This window comes from Rhincodon typus, chromosome 2, assembly GCF_021869965.1.
Source record: "Rhincodon typus isolate 14 chromosome 2, sRhiTyp1.1, whole genome shotgun sequence".
NCBI lineage: Eukaryota > Metazoa > Chordata > Chondrichthyes > Orectolobiformes > Rhincodontidae > Rhincodon > Rhincodon typus.
In genome coordinates this window covers 35,297,480-35,313,478 of record NC_063333.1, presented here as the reverse complement: position 1 = coordinate 35,313,478, position 15,999 = coordinate 35,297,480, and the positions used below count along the sequence as shown (strand labels likewise).

At 38.5% G+C, this 15,999-nt stretch overlaps 2 protein-coding genes across 14 annotated transcripts in view; one reads left to right on the top strand and one right to left on the bottom strand.

Annotated features, from left to right (window-relative positions):
• The first annotated feature begins 1,884 nt into the window (after positions 1-1,884).
• Positions 1,885-15,274, top strand: pdss1 (prenyl (decaprenyl) diphosphate synthase, subunit 1). The gene is made up of 7 exons (XM_020531236.2): positions 1,885-2,025; positions 5,419-5,530; positions 5,613-5,722; positions 6,650-6,730; positions 6,822-6,935; positions 11,765-11,845; positions 13,539-15,274. Exons 1-7 carry the CDS (start codon positions 1,915-1,917, stop codon positions 13,677-13,679), a joined length of 750 nt encoding a protein of 249 aa, XP_020386825.2. The 5' UTR covers positions 1,885-1,914; the 3' UTR covers positions 13,680-15,274.
• The window catches only part of abi1a (abl-interactor 1a), a 104,604-nt gene continuing 102,509 nt past the window's right edge, over positions 13,905-15,999 (bottom strand). For all 13 annotated transcript variants that reach the window (XM_020531233.2, XM_048611620.1, XM_048611578.1 and 10 more), the window contains one exon: positions 13,905-15,460. In XM_020531233.2, coding sequence (XP_020386822.1) covers positions 15,285-15,460 — 176 coding nt within the window. In that variant the 3' untranslated portion in view covers positions 13,905-15,284. The remainder of the gene's footprint in view (positions 15,461-15,999) is intronic.

Sequence of the window (15,999 nt, the reverse complement as noted above, 5' to 3'; positions counted from 1 at the left end):
TATCTTTAGGGAAAGAATTTGAGGATTTTGACCCAACAGGCTTGGAGGGGAACTTGCAGGTCATGATGTTCTCATTTATCTGCTGCCCTTGTCCGTCGTGATGTAAGTGGTTGTTGGCTTGGAAGGTGGGTGTCTAAGGAGTCTTGGTGAATGTCTTGTCATTACTGAGCATCAGTGGTGGAGTAGATGATTGTGGATGTAGCGCTGATGAAGCGGGCTGCTTTGTCCTGGATAATGTCTAGCTGCTTTAATGTTACTGGAGCTGCACTCATCCGGGCAAGTTGGGAGAATTCCATTACAATCCTGACACTCTCCTTAATGATATCAAAACTTTCCAAATGCTTATTGATATCCCCATTAATGTTTCTGAAATCGCACCACTGGTTATTAAATTAACCAGTGTAAGGTTACTAGTATTATCAAGTTACCCTTGATGGAACAAATGTCACACTTGTCAATCTTCACTGCTCTGACACCTCTTCTACACAAGGAAAATTGGAAGATTTTATACCAAGCTCTTTCAACGTTCCCCTGGCAACCTTGCAAACTAGCCAATGTGAGCTCAAAGTATTAGCCCATCTTTCCCAAACACCCTCATCTCTCTGCTTTGACCAAAAATTTCATCAAATTGTTTCTTTCTCTTATTAAAATAATTAATTGACACTCGTGCATTAATGTTATCCTAAAATTGAAACTATGAAATGCCAATTTTACAGCACAGTGTAATTGATCATAGAATTCCTAGTGTGAAAAAGGGCCATTTGGCCCAGCAAGTCCACGCCGACTATCTGAAGAGGCACTCTGCCACCCCCCACAAATCCCTGTAACTGTGCATTTGCCATGGCTAATCCACCTAACCTATACATTCCCTGGACACTAGGGCAATTTAGCATGACCAATCCATCTAACCTGCACATCTTTGGACTGTGGGAGGAAACCCAAACAGACACAAGGAGAACATACAAACTCCACACAAACAGTCGCCTGAGGAGTGGGTAATTGAAACCGGATCCCTGGCACTGTGAGGCCACTATTGCTTATCATAACTCCTGTTTTTTGCGTGGGTAGGTTGCCATGTTGCCAGTAACATCATTGATGCAAGTCCTGCTAACCAAATTGTTGACATACACAAGTTTTTTTTTAAGATAACCAGGTGTAGAGCTGAATGAACACAGCAAGCCAAGCAGCATCAGAGGAGCAGGAGAGCTGACGTTTCGGGTCTAGACCCTTCAGAAAATGATTTTCTGAAGAAGGGTCTAAACCCGAAACATCAGCTCTCCTGCTCCTGTGATGCTGCTTGGCCTGCTGTGTTCATCCAGCTCTACACCTTGTTATCTCAGATTCTCCAGCATCGGCAGTTCCTACTATCTTTAACAAGTTTTTTTTTTTTTTTTAAAAAGTGTGACGAGTATTTTTGAAGAATTCTGAAAAGAAGTATACAACACAATGGTTACTTAGGAGTAGGCTGTTTAGCCCCTCGAGCCTGTTCCACCATTCAGTGAGATCAGAACTATTCTGAAGAAGAGTCACTGGACTTGAAATTTAACTCTGCTTCTTTCCACAGATGCTGCCAGACCTGTTGAGTTCCCCAAAATTCCTATTAGAAAGTAGTTTAGCTGTAGTATCTTGCTAAACATGTTTTAATTTTTCCAAGTCTTTGATTTTTTGAGCTATTTTGAACTACTGAATACTTAAGTCCTAACAAAACAAAAACTGAGTAGTTTTACTGGTACTGTATTGATTGAATGGTAAAGTGCAGACTTTGTTTTAATAAGTGTCATCTTCCCAGAAAGTGTACGTTTCGATGAACCAGATCCTGTATGTTGTTTCTATAAGGGTTATATCACAGTTAATGATTTCTTTTCTTTTCCATCATTGTCTAGGGAGTTGTTGAGTAGCCAGCATTCAATAGGCATGATCGTCGAGATGATCCACACTGCTAGCCTTGTGCATGATGACGTTATTGATGGGTCAGATACTCGACGGGGTAAAATTACTGTAAATAAAATCTGGGGAGAGAGAAAGGTGAGTGTGACTGCTTTGCTCATGAAGAATTGGTTCATAGTCCTAGACTGAACCAGCAGAAGTAATTTCTATCTACCTGACATATTCCCGTGATATCTTAATTGACTCAGCCTTTAAATTGGATTCCTTGGAATTTATAAAGTTATTTTAATTTCTTTTAATTTAACTCTTTGAAGATTCTGGAAAGTGTTGAAAAACCATGCTATTCTCCGTGTGCTGGTATAAGGCATGGTACCCAAATCTGGTCTTTGTACTCTGGTGTGGTCCATCCAATGCTTTAGTTATCAGTCACTTCTACTACTTCTTTGTATTCTGATCCTCTATACAGACTTGTTATTCAGCCTGTTGACAATCTACTCACACTATTTGTACTTATCTTTTGACACTCTTAATTACCTGGAATTATCTTGCTATCATCTCTATGCCCATAAAATTTGTGTCCGTGTGCTTCCCTCTGCTTCACCCTGATGAAGGAACAGCACTCTGAAAGCTTGTGATTTCAAATAAACTGTTGGACTGTAACCTGGTGTCATGTGGCTTCTGGCTAGATAGAAAGGTCAGCATTCTTTGGTGGACTTTGATATGATTTATTATTGTCACATGTACTGCGAGTGAAAAAGTATTGTTTTGCATGCTATCCAAGTAAATCATGCCTTACCTAAGTACATCAGGGTAATACAACAGAGCACAGAATATAGTATTACAGCTACAGAGAAGGTACAGATAAAGATCTTAATATGAGAGGTCCATTTATAGGTCTGGTAACAGTAGGGAAGAAGCTGTTCTTGAATCTGTTTCATGTGTTTTCAAACTTTTTTGCATCTTCTGCCCAATGGAAGAGAATATAACCAAGGTGGGAGGGGTCTTTGATTATGTTGGCTGCTTTCCTGAGGCAGTGGGAACTGTAGATGGAGTCAGTGGAAAGAAAGCTGGTTTGCATGATGGACTGGGCTGCATTCACAACTCTTAATTTCCTAGGGTCTTGGGCACAGCAGTTGCCATACCAAGTTGTGGTGCATCTGGAATAGGATGCTTTCTATGGTGCATCTCTTAAAATTGATAAGAGACTGGCAGTGGTTCTAACTTTTTACCATTTTAAGAAGTGCCTTTATTTTTGTTCCCAGGTCAATAGCCTGACACTTGCCTGCGTTGAAGTCAATTATCAGGTTTTGATCATTCACTTAATCTATTCATACCTCTGCAACTCTGTCCATCAGTACTGCATGCAATTCAACTTGTCTTTCTACCCTGGAAAACATGGTTGTGCAGCTTCCTGTCTCATGGTCTCAAGTGATTAACAAGTATAATGATTTGGTTGAGTCTTTGCGAGGCATCACAAGTCATAACCCGTCCATTGGAGTACCTGCCCATATACTTCATCTATTCCTTAACCGTCAATCAATTTACTAACCAGGTCAATAATCTGCCTCCATTCTATGTGCTTCAACTTTACCTAAGGGACTTCCATCAAATGACTTCTGGAAGTTCATTACATATGATTTAAAACATTAATTTATATTAGTCACTACGTCAAAAACCTCAGCCATATTGGACGTAATCTATCTTGCACATCCACGTAAGCATTCCGTTCAGCTAAAAATTCTGAAGGTGTTTCGTCGCCTTGTGTATTGATTCTAGTGACTTCCTGACAAGCGATGTTAAGCTAGCTGACCTAATTTTATAGTTTCCCCTTGTGCTACTTTTTAAAAAGTGGTTTTTACACAATTCTCTCATCCACGGCGATGGTAGTGGAATAAAGAATTTGTGGAAGATTATAAATAGAACAACAGTAATGTTCTCACCTATTTCCTCTGATCCTTTTTCTTTCACTCTTTAGTGTCAAAACTTTCTTTGTTGCCATTATTTTATATAACTCTAATTTGCTGGGTACCCCCATCCCTGATTTTAATGTCTACTTTCCTTAGTATGCAATCCCTTTGTCTACTAGAATTGTTAATAGTGAATATTTAATATATTCAGCACTTGCTGTGGTCTCCTTTGCTGTCAATCTATTAGTATTATTCCCAATTAAATGGGGAGGCAATGGCCTCGTGGTATTATCGCTGGACTGTTGATCCAGAGACCCAGATAACATTCTGGGGACCTAGGTTCAAATCCAACCACAGCAGATGGTGGAATTTGAATTCAATAAATATCTGGAATTAGAATCTAATGATGACCATGAATCCATTAGTCAATTGTCGGAATATCCTTCACTAATTCCTTTTAGGGAAGGAAGCTGCCATCCTTACCTGGTCTGGCCTACATGTGACTCTAGACCCACAGCAATATGGTTGACTCTGGACAATTAGGGATGGGCAATAAATGCTGCCTAGCCAGCGCTGCCCTCATCCCATGAATGAAGGAAAAAAAATGGTAACTTCTGGTTCAGCAGATATGACTTGCATTATGAGGTATCAAAAGCTTTTGAGGAAGATGGAGGAAGGAAACAGGAAAACTACTTTTTTGTAATAGAAATAGTATATAGTGATTTTTGTTTTAGGAAGTAAAATGTAGTTGGTAAAACTATTCGTGTTGTGCTCTCTTGACATGTTTCTGGCTAAGCTATTTTAAAATATGCAGATTTTATAGGAGCACCTCATTGCTTGCCTTAGTGAGATTTGTTTTTAAATACCTGGGTTTTAACATTTTATGCACACAGTGTGAACTGGTATAAGGACGACAACTACACTCTCCAAACCCATGACCTCTACCACCCAGGACAAAGGCAGCACATAGATGGCAGCACATAGATGGGAGCACCTCTAGCTTCAGGTTCCCTTCTCTCTTCCACACCATTCTCACTTGGAACTACATTGTAATTCTGTCATTGCCTCCAACTCTGCATCAAGATCTAGAAGCTCTTCTGACAGCACTAATCTCCACTGACTGCAGTGGTTCAAGTGGCTCATCAGCCCTCTCCCAAGAGTAAACAAGGATGTTCAGTGAATGCTGGGCTAGCCAGCAAGAGGCACATCCCAGAAATGAATAAAATAAAACCCTTTGTATTCAATGGGACAAACAATGTGTCTCTTTCGCCAATGAAATTTGAATAGTAGAGAAATAACTAGGAACAACTGAATGAGACTAAATTCAAGGTGAATAAATTCAATATCAAAGTAGATGGAGAAAACGAAATGGAGTAAAGAAGTGGGCAAAAGGAAAATGTAATTTTTCTTTCCTACTTGGTATAGGACAGCATAAGTTACAGTATTTACTCAATACATTAATGGGAATGCAAAACAAAAACTACTTACTGAAAACACTGCCCTGGGAAACAGTTTTGTGTGCCGCCCTGACTCAGGAAACTATCAATAAATAAAGTTGTTGCATACACATGAACTGTTTTATCCCTGCTTCTATTGTGCATCATTCAGTGAATTTTCATTGCAGGCTATTTTGGCTGGAGACTTTGTTCTCTCTGCAGCCTCCGTGGCCCTTGCTCGTCTTGGTAACAACACTGTAGTATCCGTTTTTACTCAAGCAATTGAAGACTTGGTGCGAGGTTAGTTTAAAATTAATTTGAAGGCATTAAACAGTCTTAATGGTTGATGCTTTGTGAATTAAACCTTTACTTTCCTGTTTAGGGGAATTTATGCAGCTGGGTTCCAAAGAAAATGAGAATGAAAGATTTGGGCATTACCTTGAGAAAACATTCAAGAAGACTGCAAGCCTCATAGCAAACAGTTGTAAAGCAGTATGTACGTTCTTAAAGCAATTGGAATTATAGCCTGACAAATTATGGTGGAATATAAAATACATTTTGTGATATAAAATATGCCTTATTACATGCATCACTTGAGAGAAATTTGTAGCCTAATAGCTACAATTAATTGGTTCAGAAGTGTATTTTAAAATACTTAATGCAAATATTCAGGAATTGATTTTTATATTAAAGCTACACTGTTGCTTTGTCTGACCTAAAGTATTAAAGATATTTTAAAGATTATAACAGGGATTGAGTTTTGAAATATATTTACTTAGTATTTTTACTTAATATACTTCCTTTTAAACTTCTCTGTTGTCCCTCCCATTTAAGGTAGTATCCTGAACAAATCCACAGGTTATATTAAATCTCTAGTACCTTTCTGAAGTGGCCAATGACTGTAGTTATTCATAGCTGAGCCTGAACCTCATGAACTTAATGAAAAAACTGATTTGGACGTCCAAAGTTCTGGACCAATGGTACAAACACAAATGCAGCTCTGGCTTGCATCCATTAAGTCAACCTAGATTAGGAATTGAATTGGTCTGAGAATAGAGGGTTATGGGGAAAAGGCAGGGAAGTGGACATGAGGGGGTTCAGATCAGCCACGAACCTGTTGAGCAGATAAGAGGGGCTGAACAGCCTATGCCTATTGCCATTTCTCTTACGGTCTATGATTTTTAAACTATTAAAATATTTTACAGTATACTGGAGATAAAAAATGTTTCAGCCTGCAGACCTCATGAGAGATGATTGCACCTAAAATAGGTGGGCAAAGCAGATCAAATTTATGACATTTGAATTGACAGTTTGGTTGCTTGAGTGAAATCATTAAAAACAGATCTGGATCTGAAAATTCTTGGCTTTATCAAGAACAAATCAAGTAAGTTTGTTTTTTTTTTTTTTTTTGAAATAAAGGTTTCCATTCTTGGTAATTGTGATCCAGACGTCCAGGAAATTGCATACCAATATGGAAGAAATATCGGGATAGCTTTTCAGGTACTGTAAAGACTATGTTCAACGCATTGTGACTTTCCTGGAACAAGATACCCTGTTGTAGTGTCCATTTCTTAAAACTTATTTGTTTCAGTTGGTAGATGATGTGTTGGACTTCACCTCCTGTGCTAATCAGTTAGGAAAACCTGCTGCTGCTGACCTTAAGCTTGGATTGGCAACAGGCCCAGTATTGTTTGCTTGCCAAAAGGTAACATGAACGTACATATAAATAAAATTGCTTTATTAGATTTTTTTTTGTGGAAACAGTTAACTGTTGTAGAGACACAGTTTTAAAACTTGCTTCATTCTGGAGAATAAAGCCTGGGATTATGAAATTGTTTTATGAAAAAAAATTGCAACAAATATTTTCTGCAATTTTGTTTCACAACAATGTAACGAGTTAAACCATTACTGAATCTGACATGAATCATTGGTAAACTGTGACATAGAAGGTCTTGCCATTTTTAAAACTCTGTTCACAGGATGTGGGTGCTATTGGTCAGCACTTACTGTCCTTGGTGGTGAGCTGCCTTTTTTGAACCACTACAGTCCACATAACTGATGTACGCCCACAATTCTGTTAAGAAGGGAGTTTCAAGAATTTAACCCTGTGACAATGAAGAAACCGCAACTGTAGTTCCAAGAGAGGATGACATGTGGCTTGGGGGTGAACTTGTAAATGGTGGCATTCCTATACGTTTGTTGCCCTTATGGTGGTGGAGGTTACAAGTTGAAGGTGCACTTGAAGGAGGCTTAAGTTAGTGCAGTGCATCTTTTAGATGGTACACACTGCTGCACTACAGTAGTGGAGAGAGTGAATGTTAAAGATGATGTATGGAGTGCTTTAGGTAGAATCTCAGGATCTGAAGATATTTTAAAAAAATCTTCAGCCAATTAAGTACTTTTTCTTCTTGAATTGCAGTCACTGTTGTACTGTTTATTCAATGCAATTGCAGTGGCATTAAATGAAGGATATATAGAGTCCTGGACACCAGGGTTAATTCCCTGGCTCATCTGCAAGTCAGCATTAATGATTCTTTTATATTCACATTAGAAGACGAATGGGACCTGGCTTATTGCACCTCTGTAACAATACATCATATTGTAGAGTAGCTGATTTAGTTCATATGCTCAAGTCCTGGAATGGGATTAAACTCCCAAGTGCTACCAGTTGAATGATGGTTGCCATGTGATTGTTAACATTTTGCAACATAATAGCTGCTATTGAAAACCAGTTAAGATGAACAGAAGATGGTAGGGCTAATAATTTGGTTTTAAGCATCCAAAATGCAAATCACATGGCTATGAAACCATGGCTAAATAAAATTAGTGATGGAAATTTTAGCCTTAGTCAGGAAAAGGCAGTAGATAACAGTAAAGTCATTGGACCAGACTCCAGTCAATACTCTCGGATATTGGGTTCAAATCCCACCATGGCAGCTAATGGAATTCAAACTTAAAAAAAGCTAGCTCTGTCATTCAGTATCTCTGCACCACAGCACTGTTGTGGTGCAGAGTCAGAGCTGTACAGCATGGAAACGGACCCTTCGGTCCAACTTGTCCATACCAACCAGATATCCTAAATTAACCTGGTTCCATGCGCCAGCATTTGGTCCATATCCCTCTAAACCCTTCCTATTCACTTATGCATCCAGATGCTTTTTAAATATTGTAATTGTACCAGCCTCCCACTTCCTCGGACAACTTTAATTCCATGCGTACGCCAGGCTCTGTGAAAAAGTTGCACCTTGACTCCCTTTTCAAATCCCCCCTCCCCCCCCCCACCCCCCCACCTAAACCCACGCCATCTAGTATTGGACTTGCCCAACCCAACGAAAAGAAGTTGGCTAGTCACCCTCTCCATGCCCCTCATGATTTTATAAACCTCAGGAAAAATAGCCCCAGCCTATTCGCCCTCTCTATAGCTCAAACCCTCCAACCCCGGCAACATCCTTGTAAATCTTTTCAGAACCCTTTCAGGTTGCACAACATCCTTCCTATAGTAGGGAGACCAAAACTGCACACTATGCCAAATGTGGCCTTCCTAATTCCCTGTAAGCCAAAACATGACCTCCCAACTTCTAGGCCCAAAACGTCAGCCTTCCTGTTCCTCTGATGCTACTTGGCCTGCTGTGTTCATCCAGCTCTACACCTTGTTTATCTCTCTTCTATACTCAATGCACTGGCCAATAAAAGCAAGCATACCAAATGCTGCCTTCACAACTGTCTACCTGCAACTCTACTTCCAAAATGCAGCACCTCACATTTATCTAAAACTCCATCTGATCAAGGTCTCATTGTACTCTGAGGTAATTTGTCCAATACACCAATTTTGGTGTCACCTGCAAACTTACTAATCATACCTCTTATGTTCACATCCAAATCACTTATAAATGCCTAAAAGCTTTGATCCAGCACAGATCCTTGTGGCACACTGCTGGTCACACCTCTGAAGTATATAAACCCTTCACCACCATCCTCTATCTTCAAGCCAGCTAGCTCTCCCTGTATTCCATGTGATCTAACCTTGCTAACCAGTCTATCATGTGGAGCCTTGATGAACGCCTTGCTGAAATCTATATAGATCACATCCACTGCTCTGTGTTCATTAATCCTCTTCTTCAAAAAAAGTCAAGGTAGTGAGAGACGATTTCCCACACAGAAAACCATGCTGACTATCCCTAAATCAGTCCTTGCCTTTCCAAATACATGTGAACCTGTCCCTTGGGATTCCCTCAAACAACTTGCCTACCACTTACGTCTGACTCACCGGGCTGTAGTTCCTTGGATTTTCCTTATCACCTTTCTGAAATAATGGTACCATGTTAGCCAACCTCCAGTCTGCCACCAAATCAGTTGCAGCTATCGTTGACGTGAATATCTCAGCAAGGGCCCCAGCAATCACTTTCCTGGCTTTCCAGAGTTCTATGGTATATTTGATCAGGTCTCAGGTCTTTAACCACCTATATACATTTTAAGACATCTAGCACCACCACCTCTGTAAGATGGACGTTTTTCAAGATGCTGCTATTTATTTCCCCATGTTCTCCATCTTCTATATCCTTCTCAACAGTAAACACTGATGCAAAATACTCTTAACATCTTCCCCCATCTCCTGCAAGCAAGGCATTCAACCATTGTATCCACACTGGCTTTTCAAATAAGTGTTGTGAATTGGCATAGTTATCCTATTTCTTCATACCTTTCCACATTGTTTCCATGTAAGTAATCTTCTCATGCCCTCTTGAATGCCATGATCATGGCTGATTTTCTATGTTCAACATATGATACCAGATTTTAGAAGTACAGTTAACTTGCAAATGGCCTTGCAAGTCACTCCACTGTATGCAAGCTACTACAGGAAAGTTTAAAAAAAATTAAACAATGTACCACCTGCTACTGACTTAGCTGCTGTTGAAATCAGTGGTTATTATTTGCCTAAGATGACAATATGTCTGGCCCAGTTGACCCTAGAGGCAGTCTTTACCATTCACTGGCAAATAAGCTGGACCAACTATGATGGCTACAAGAACAGCAGCTGGGAATTCTGCAGCAAGTAACTCATCATACAACTTCCCAAAACTTGTCCACCAGCTACATTTATGCACAATGAATTCAAAACAGCAACTGTTCTTTCCTCTTACCCAGATTCTGCCAAACATCCTGAGTTTCTCTAGCATCTTCTGTTTTTATATTATTGAGTCTAAGCACCCCACCCAATACCACTGACAGTGCAGCACTGAATTCCATTTACAAGATGCACCACATTCAAAATATCAAACTTCTTTTGAAAGGAGTTTCCAAAACCGTAGCTTCTACCACCTAGGACAAGCAGCAAATTGTATTTTCCCCCTTCAAGGCACACAGCATCCTGACTTGGAATTATGTGCCTTCACTGTCAGTGGGTCAAAACCCTGGAACCCCCTTCTTACCATCACCATGGTGTACACTTATGGAATGAATTGCTTCAAGAAGGCTGCTCACCTTGAGGGCTGTTGGAATCGGGCAACAAATGCTGGCCTAGCTAGTGATGCATCTCATGAAAGAGGTTAAGATAGTGAGCACTGAATGCTAAATAGACTTCATCCTTTGCAGCCAGACTTTTGTTTTTAAAAAACATTGGAGGTCATTCAACCAATGTGCACATTTGCAAGATCAAATGTAGACAATGGTAAAAAGGGGCAGAGGGAGACTGGACAAGGATATAGCAACACTTTAAATTATTTTCTTTATAATCTTTTTGCTAGTATCAAAGTTTTTTTTTCTTGGTGTATTTCCAAATGGTCATGAATGTATTGGTGTTATGAGGATTACTCCATTATCTCTGATCTGGCTAAGGAAACGGCAGCTGATTTATTCCGGGCAAGGGAGGTTATGGACTCTATCCTGATTGATTAAACCCTCATGGATGCAGATGAATAATGGAGTTAATGTGCAGATCAGCCAAAGTGCAACAGAATGATTTTCTCTGATTTTGATGTTAAGAATCTCCCTTTTGCAGGCTTGGTGTGCACAATTAGAATCACTAAACTCTACTGAACAAAATCATATTCATACCTTGGGTCAAAACACATTGACTGAAGATCACATCTAGATTTTCTGCTTTCAGGAATTTGACCTGTGATTTATGTTCAGCATAACGATGCACAACTAACCTTGGTTAATCAGCAAGCCTCAACCTCATGAACATATTTCAAGCTAGGGAGTGGATCTAATGTGGTGACTGAAGTATTGTTGCAACAGGTATTGAAGACTTGCTGTATCATAGCAGTGTTTCTAAGCTACTGGTGAAATTACAGCAGTTCTGAAAGTCTCCCATAACTTGTGCAAACTGTCATTCTTCAAAAATTCAGTACTCTGCATCTGCTATCGTAGCAACACTACTTACCAGGGCCAATCAGGTAATGCTAGAGTTCAGTGCTGTAGTGCAATTTAAGGAAATGAACAAATATGTACATTTTGCATGTTTATAATGCACTATTGCCAATAACTGTGAATAAGAAAACACTTAAATGTTGCACTTTTTTCCCCCCCAAGTTTCCTCAATTACATACTCTAATAATGAGACGCTTCAATGTGGATGGTGATGTAGATCAAGCATGGCAATATGTACAACAGGTGAGGAAGGAATAAAGCACAAAAATATTGTGTGTATATGTATACTGGGATTTGTCATGTAACAGTATAAACAAATGAAAATACAGCATGAACACTTCAGGTAGAAGGAAGAAAAACCATTGCATGTTTGGGATTTCTACAAAGAGTCATGATTTAATACAGAACGTCACAAGCACTGAGTTGTTTACAACTATGCATCACATAGTTACTAAAATTTTAAAGTGCCTGTTTAAACTTTCTCAGCATCTCATCCCAGCTTTCAACATTTCCCTTGAGGATGGTGCCAGAATTGGTTATAAGTAACAAAGTATATGTACTGAACGCTGAAATGATATGATGGTTTGATGTTGTCATACATCAGTTTCTTTCCAGTATATTCTGAGTGTGTCTTGGTTGTATAACTGTAATACCCTAGCCTAACTAGTATCCACCACAGCTTCACGTAACCTGCTGTTCCCTTCTGCTTTTACTTTGAACCACAGTTAATTTTATTCCTTCATGATAATAGGAGAGAATATAACCAGACACGAGGTTACTATTGAACAGTGCTGATGGCCATAATCCTCAGGTGTCCAGTTGAGTTGCTAGATTTATTCAAACTCATCTATTTACTATAGCAATGGTACATGTCAAAGATAATCCTTGTCTTAACATAAAAGGGTGGTAGAGCAGTCACACCTATCACTGCTATCCAAAATTAGATTAGTGAGATGGTTAAATTGGTTTTTGCAACCTGATTCAGTCCCAGTCTGGCAGTTATGTCCTTTGACTGTCATTCATGCAACTGAGCAACACTTGGTGATGGACATTGATTGGGACTGTCATTACACTCTTGTCAGCTTCACTGCTGCTTCCAGTTGGTGTTGAGTACTAATTCAGTTCAGCTGAAGGGGTGATTTGATGTTTCCCTTCCTATGCTTGAAATCTCATGATAATCAAAATTGAAGGGTCCCAATCAACTCCACTGTATTGCACAGTGCTGCCACTTGTATCTGGGACAATCATACTATACAGACTATCAAACAGTGCTTGATTAGTTTGTGGGACAACTCTCCCAATTTTAGCACAAACTTCCATATGTTAGTGATGATAAAAGTCTACAGGCCACTTATTGTAGTTTCTTGGCCCATTAACTTTGAATTCCGGTTTTTAAACTTTGTAGTAGTTTGATACAGCTGAGTGGCTATGAGCCATAATCACAGAACAGTTGAAAGTCAACCAAAGTGTAATGTCTGAAGGCACATGTCAACAAAACCAGCTGACAACAGAATGGTTCCTCACCCAAGGGCATTTAGTCAACCATGACTATGTAGTCATTATTAGCCTAGCTTTTAATTCATTGTCATTTGAAGTTAAATCCTTGTCCTCAGAATTAAGTCTGATGACACTACCACCACCTTCAAACAAAGCCGATTACTTTTGGTGATTGTCTGTTATGTTACCAGACTTAAAGTTCAGTTCTGCAATTTCCAGATGGGACTCTGTTTAAAGTTTATCTTTAGCCAGTCAAAAACTGAATAGGATGTCTAAGTTTAACATTAGAACTTAAATAGATTCCTTTTAAATTTAGCTACAGGATAAAGTAAAGTTAACTTTATTGTATACAAATTGGAAATTGTCAAGCTGTGTTACTTAACTAAAAAAATCTGGTAGGTCAATTTGACTACTACTAAAATTGATTGTGTTTGTTTAGAGTGATGGTGTTCAGCAAACATGTTATCTTGCTCATCAATATTGTCAAGAAGCTGTTCGACAGATTTCTCTACTGCGTCCTTCACCAGAAAGAGATGCCTTGATTCAACTTGCAGAAATTGTACTAACGCGGAACAAGTGAGAGTCAAGTTCTCACTCCTTTTTTGAGACTGAAAACACATGTTGAACCTGCATCAAGAATTCCAAGTTAGCCAGGAAATCAGTGGGAATTGTTTACATTTTGGACTAACCATGTACATAAAGCTTAAGATAATATATTGGGGCCTTTGTCTTTAATGATTCTGACCCATACTTTGGCCTTATGACCACTATAACTGTTTGCAAAAAATCTTGATTAGTGCCTGTGTGAAAATTTTATATATTGAGAATGATTTATTATAAAAGGCTGTACATACAATTGTAACAGGTTATATACAAATTAAAGGAATGCATTTTCAGTTTTAAAGGTTGAAGAGAATGAAAGTTCACAATGTTAAAGCTTCTTAGAATCATAAGGCAGAAGTTAATAAGAAAACCTCAGATTACGTAAGGATTGGCCCCCACAATGTCCTATCAAGAGTGGACATTTTATTAAAGCAAATAAATTTAACTAATTTTATTTGTACATAACTTTGCTAAATGAGACTAGAGCACTGCTTCTAGAATAAGATTAGAAAACTGGTGCAAGAAATTTTAGCACTTCTCAAAAAAAAAGGACAACTGCTCTATTGCCATCCTTATCCCCTTTAGTAACAGGGCATAATGTGCCCTTTTTCCCCCTCTAATTTGATAGTAAATTAATTTACAAAAAATTCTTGGTTTCTTATTAGCTTCAACACTTGAAGCATGAAAAATTGCAAAGAACAATTAACAGAACATAGGAGAAACACAGCTGAACACTGATTTTTATGATTAGGGCCAAAAACTAGCTTTAAAATGCATTTAAAGAATTTAGTAATAACCCCTTGAAACAAATTATACTTTCGTCTTCCAAAGCAAATAGCAAAGCATAGTTGATCAGACCTGAGGCACATGATGTGTTGGAAGTAAATCTGTCCTAGAAACTGACTTTGTACAGTAGAATTGCCTGTATCTAGTTTAGAACATAGCTAATAAGATGTTAAATGGTTAACATTCTAAGAGGTTAGTAAATTGAGTAAAATTTACCAGGACTATACAAAGCCAATGATCCAGACAATTTCCACTGTACAAATGAACTGACAACAAACTCCACTTTGGTTCACTTTGACTACAGATGATTTTCCCCATTATTTAAATTTTATCCATATCAAATGTTTAACCTGTTGAGTACAAATCAATAACATGTACTTCGATTAGAAGACACCCAAGCCTCATCCACAAATGTTTTTATAGACTCATGTGACAGTTCATGATTACAATTAGAGTGCTCACAGATTAACTGAAAAATTACAACATATTGGAAGCATTTTAGGTTAAAAATGAATTGACTACAATACAGAAGTTTGTGTACTTTTATGCATGCTATCAACAAGCACTAGTATTTTAGGAATGACCATGTCTTAAGAAAATTTGACCAGCACTTGCATTTTCACCTTATTGTCCCAGTTTGAACATTGTTGAATTTTCAGTCTAATTCAGTGTCAGTTTCCACTTTAAACTGAAAAGTAATGGCACCCTTGAAAAACCTCCAAATCAATTCCCCCCCCCCCAAAATTCTTGAACTGGCCAAGGAATAAAGAAAGCTTGAAAATGCCACTTCTTTGCTTCAATCTGTATAGTGCATGATAGGTTCCACATAATTTCCAGGAAACAGACCAGTAATTCCATTGATGACCCCTTCATACCAGCCATCATCATTCTTCTTTATCACATAAATGATTGAACCCTCCATGAAGGACAACTCATCATCTTTATCCTTCGAATAGTCATATATTGCCACAACTGTTGAAGAAAGCACAGGAAGAATAAAAACAAATACACAAATCTTAAAACAAATAGAAAATGTATCAATTAGGACAGCTTGATTATAGTTAAAGGCTGTTATCAGAATACAAAACAACCCTTAACTGTGAAATAACAAAGAACTGCAGATGGTGTAAATCAGGAATAAAAACAAGTTGCTGAAAGCTCAGCAGGTCTGGCAGAACCTGTGAAGAAAAAAATGCAGAGTGAACACTTAGGGTCTGGTGACCCTTCTTTCCTTCTCAAATGCTGCCAGACCTGCTAAGCTTCCAGCAACTTCTATTTTTTGTTTTTTAATCCTTAAAATGTGAATTAGTCAAAGCAATGATGGACATTGGTTTACAACCAAAATGAGCTGTTACAAGATAAATTAAAAAAATTCCTGCTACTGAATGCAAAATTAACAGGTAGACATATTCAATTGCCTAGAACACAGGACAAAATTATTAATTCTCTGAAGTAGAGGCTAAAGAATACCATGCTCTGGGGTAAAAGCAATACCAGAGAAAATTGACAGG

What these genes read in the sequence shown, in the direction of transcription:
- pdss1 (XM_020531236.2), top strand. Translation starts at nt 1,915, where the DNA reads ATGATCGTCGAGATGATCCACACTGCTAGCCTTGTGCATGATGACGTT. An exon ending in AATTGAAGACTTGGTGCGAG is followed by an intron (nt 5,531 to 5,612) that starts GTTAGTTTAAAA and finishes TTTCCTGTTTAG; the next exon opens with GGGAATTTATGCAGCTGGGT. An exon ending in ATATCGGGATAGCTTTTCAG is followed by an intron (nt 6,731 to 6,821) that starts GTACTGTAAAGA and finishes TATTTGTTTCAG; the next exon opens with TTGGTAGATGATGTGTTGGA.